Below are 989 nucleotides of genomic sequence, written 5' to 3'. Positions count from 1 at the left end.
CATGGGGAACAATTCCTTCCCCTTGGGGCTGTCAGGCACGGGAAGGGGCTGCCCAGGGAAGGGGTCGAGGCCCCCGCCCGGGGGGGATTTAACAGCCGGGCAGAGGCGGTGCTGAGGGCCAGGGTTTGGGGGTGGGATGGCAGGGGTAGGGGAACGGTTGGGCTGGGGGAGCTTAAAGGGCTTTGCCAACCCAAACCATTCTGGGGTTCTATGTGCCCACGGCACTGACACCAACTGGCACAGAAGGGTCAGTGTCAATACCAGTTAAATGTCTCAACCTCAGAAAAGGGGTGGTTGGCTGCAAACTGCCTAAAAGGATAGATCCTGGAGAGCTGGGACCTCAGACCTCAGGGTTGCTCCAAGCCTGTGAGCTGGGACTGCACAAATTTGTACTGGGGTGTGCACCAGCGCCATGGGTCACCAGGTCTTCAGATGTCTCTGCAGACCCTGCAGCAGGCTGTTTGTCTGTCCCAGGAACGTTCTGTGCGGAAGAGTGCAGTGTGCTAACATTAAACGAGTGCCGGTCAGGCAAGACGGGGAGACTGTGGTTCAGACGACTGTGGACGATCAGCTCTGCTGGGGACTGGAGTTTCACCTGGCTTACGACACTCCCGATGAGGGATCAGTGAAGGACGGCACATCGTGCGGTAGAAACAAGGTACCCTTAGGAAGCCAGGAGGGTACACGAGTAGTACAGGAGGGAGATGAAATGGAAGGATTTTGTTACTAAAGGAGATGCTCTTGATCTCTGATATAAGCCCCATAGTATCAGTTCAGGGGCCAGGTCTGTTCAACATCTTTATGAACAGTCTGGACAGAGGGATCGAGGGCAACCCCAGCCCGTTTGCAGATGGCACCGAGCTGGTGGGGAGTGTGGATCTGCTGGGGGGGAGGAGGGCTCTGCAGAGGGACCTGGCCAGGCTGGAGCCATGGGCCCAGCCCAGTTGGGTGAGGGTCAACAAGGCCAAGGGCCGGGTCCTGCCCTGGGG

At 58.1% G+C, this 989-nt stretch overlaps 1 protein-coding gene across 1 annotated transcript in view; it reads left to right on the top strand.

The window, feature by feature from the left end:
• The window catches only part of LOC104126531 (disintegrin and metalloproteinase domain-containing protein 9), a 33,056-nt gene that overhangs the window by 26,809 nt on the left and 5,258 nt on the right, over positions 1-989 (top strand). The window contains 1 exon segment of the mRNA XM_035894475.1: positions 475-658. Coding sequence (XP_035750368.1) covers positions 475-658 — 184 coding nt within the window.

The sequence above is a fragment of the Egretta garzetta genome, unplaced genomic scaffold (genome assembly GCF_000687185.1).
Source record: "Egretta garzetta isolate BGI_Z169 unplaced genomic scaffold, ASM68718v1 scaffold1030, whole genome shotgun sequence".
Lineage (NCBI taxonomy): Eukaryota > Metazoa > Chordata > Aves > Pelecaniformes > Ardeidae > Egretta > Egretta garzetta.
Note: the sequence above shows the minus strand (reverse complement) of the source record. Positions and strands in the feature narration are given on the sequence as shown.